General features: G+C 44.3%; 1 protein-coding gene across 1 annotated transcript; it reads right to left on the bottom strand.

Moving 5' to 3' along the window:
• Nucleotides 1–245: 245 nt before the first annotated feature.
• LOC116253308 (uncharacterized) lies at nt 246–1,353 on the bottom strand. Its single transcript, XM_031628072.2, has one exon. It carries the CDS (start codon nt 1,117–1,119, stop codon nt 589–591), a length of 531 nt encoding a protein of 176 aa, XP_031483932.1. The 5' UTR covers nt 1,120–1,353; the 3' UTR covers nt 246–588.
• Nucleotides 1,354–2,728: the final 1,375 nt, after the last annotated feature.

Genomic DNA, 2,728 nt, shown 5'->3' with positions numbered 1-2,728 from the left:
AAGATGCATAAAAAGTTATAAATAAGATGGGTATAAAAAGTTATAAACTGTTTCACGCATCAAACATGAGACACAGACTCATCATTTTACAACTTATTTTCTTGACATCCTTATCGTGACACTAGATTCTTAGATCTGATATGTAAAGTGCCCAAGTCAGTTGCTTAAACTAAATTGCTACGGATTACAAGATACCAACCAAGCATCAGGAAATGTTACAAAGGAATTTAACCAAAATGAGAACTGAACAAATTCCAAATATGCGCTGCAGAAATAGAGAGAGAGAGAGAGAGAGAGAGAGAAGAGTCCACAGGGTACAAGAGATGACGATAAAAACGCGATGTTCAACCCTACGGAGTTCCGACACTATTCTACATCATCAAGATCATGAAGTAACATAAAAACCACATCACACTCGGCACTATAAATATCAAGACAAAAATCTCGATATTTTAAAAACCATGCCGATATTCGTCGCGGCCGCAGAGATTTTTACAAACGACATCCATATCTGTTCTAGGGCTTTTCTTTTCCCAGGCAGGAGGGACAATGAGGGACAATACATACACAGACCGGCGATTTTGATCGCTATGGCTTCTGGAATCCACCGAGCTCGCAGATGCGATCCCACGAGCGAGGAGGGATGGGCATGACAGAGAGGCGTGGCTGCTTCAGGAGAAGAAGCCCATCGAAGTTGCCCTCTTCTTCCTTGGCCTTCTCCTTTATCTCCTTTAGGGTCAGAGGCCTCTGCATTTCCCCTACAGCCTCCAGGTCCACCGCTCCTCCGTCATTGTCTTCGCAGAGATACCACTCCTTAATGACTTTGGTCACTCCAACCACCGCCCTGGCCTTGCCGCCCGAGTGATAGAAGAAGCATAAGTCGCCTTCCCTCATCTCCTTCATGAACCCTTGGGCCTGCGCGTTTCTTACGCCGTCCCATCGAGAAACGCCACCGTTGGCCGCTTGATCCGCCCAAGACCAGTCGCCGGGCTCCGTCTTCACCAGCCAGTACCGGCCAGACCCACCTCCTTCCTCCCCCATCCCTCGCTCTTTTCTCACCGACTCCCTCGCCGACTCAAGCTTCCCTTCGCGCCTTGGGGGCATGGACATCTTGTCCATCACTCGTGTTTAAATCTTTAGATGAAGGCAGAAAGCCTTTTTTCTACCTCCGTTGGATGTTAAATTGTTAATAGACATAGCTCAAATGACGCTTTCAGATTTTGTAGACACCGTAACAAGCTAAATTTTACCGTAGTCAAGAAAAGAAACCCGACTTTTCACACCAATTCACGAGAAATCACATCATCAACAGTATGCTGCCAGCAAGTGGCCACCATTGCCGAACCCTGCCACAGCGTCGCTGCCCCTCTCAGGTCATTCATAACTACAGAAGGGCCAACCTCAATTAGCGATGCATCACGCCTTTTAGCAGCGTTCATCGTTTTCAAAGTCCCGTTGTGCGTCGCCTGATTTCTAAAATACCATAGCTTCCACATGACGACATTGACGCATAGACACCAGCACTTTTTAATTTCTTCACTCGAAAATCTTCTGTTAAACCACCACCACAATGCAGCATATATAGACATCCCTGGTTGGAATTCTTGGAACCTCAAACCAAGAGGAAATGTGCCACCAAATAGATTTGGCAAAATAGTATCCAAAAAGCAAGCGACTGGGCTCCTCTGCCGCATGGTGGCATATGGCACATATAGAGGCTAAGGCAATACCAAACCGTTGAGCCCGAGCTTCCGTTTGCAGCCTGCAAAAGCTCGCAATCTAGGTGAACCAACAACCTCTAGGTTGAATCTTACGTGAATTCATATTTGTTTTCAATAGGTTTGCGAGAAGTAGACCAAATCAAATTATCATATCCTTGCAATAAAAAACGATCTAAGAACACTGCCAAACTCTGGAGTTGCCTTGCCATCTACACGGGTCTCGGGGTAGCCAGAATAATCGTAACCGCCTCTAAACATTCAAAGATATAGAACTGACTAGTCCGAAATCATGCTCCGGAATAGCACTGATAAGGGACCTACCACACCAGGGTTCCACCCAAAATTTTGACAGTTCACCGTACGTAACCATCGATTCAACAATGTTCGAGATATTCCTCCAAGTAAGAAACACATCTTTCCAAATAGGTGAAGCGTTCTTTCTCGGTTTCCAGTCCCATGGAGATTTCTGTCCAGTGTATTTGTTTCTGCATATATTGGCCCATAGCGACATCCCAGAAATGCCTCTGCAACCCATATAAGCACTGTTGAGTTCTGAAATTCTCTGGATGCCAGTGCCACCCTCGTCAATGGGCATGGATGAAGTATTGCATGCTATTAGGTGAGATTTGTGATCCATGTCAGAATCACCCCACAAGAATTTCGTGAAATGATCTTCCAAAGTTTCATATACTGATTTTGGGTACTTAAGAACAAGCAACCAGTAAGTTAGAACAGCCAGAAGAACTGCCTTAACCAGACAAAGTTTCACTACATAGCTGAGTAATCTGTTTTTCCAAAGGTTCAGTTTGTATGTTAAATTTGCAATATATGCCTTAGACTGTATGATCGAAAGTTTTGGTCTTAAAACCCAGGATCTCTTTTTTTTTTTTTAACCTAAATACAATTTTGGACACAATTTTAATAGGTCCACATTCAAATCCGAATAGTTGAATCATCGGATGACTTCTTTACCACTTCTGCCTTCTTTCATAGCAGTCTGTTGGATG

This window comes from Nymphaea colorata, chromosome 4 (assembly GCF_008831285.2).
Source record: "Nymphaea colorata isolate Beijing-Zhang1983 chromosome 4, ASM883128v2, whole genome shotgun sequence".
Lineage (NCBI taxonomy): Eukaryota > Viridiplantae > Streptophyta > Magnoliopsida > Nymphaeales > Nymphaeaceae > Nymphaea > Nymphaea colorata.
The sequence above is the reverse complement of the archived record's forward strand: the minus strand, read 5'-3'. Positions and strand labels throughout refer to the sequence as shown.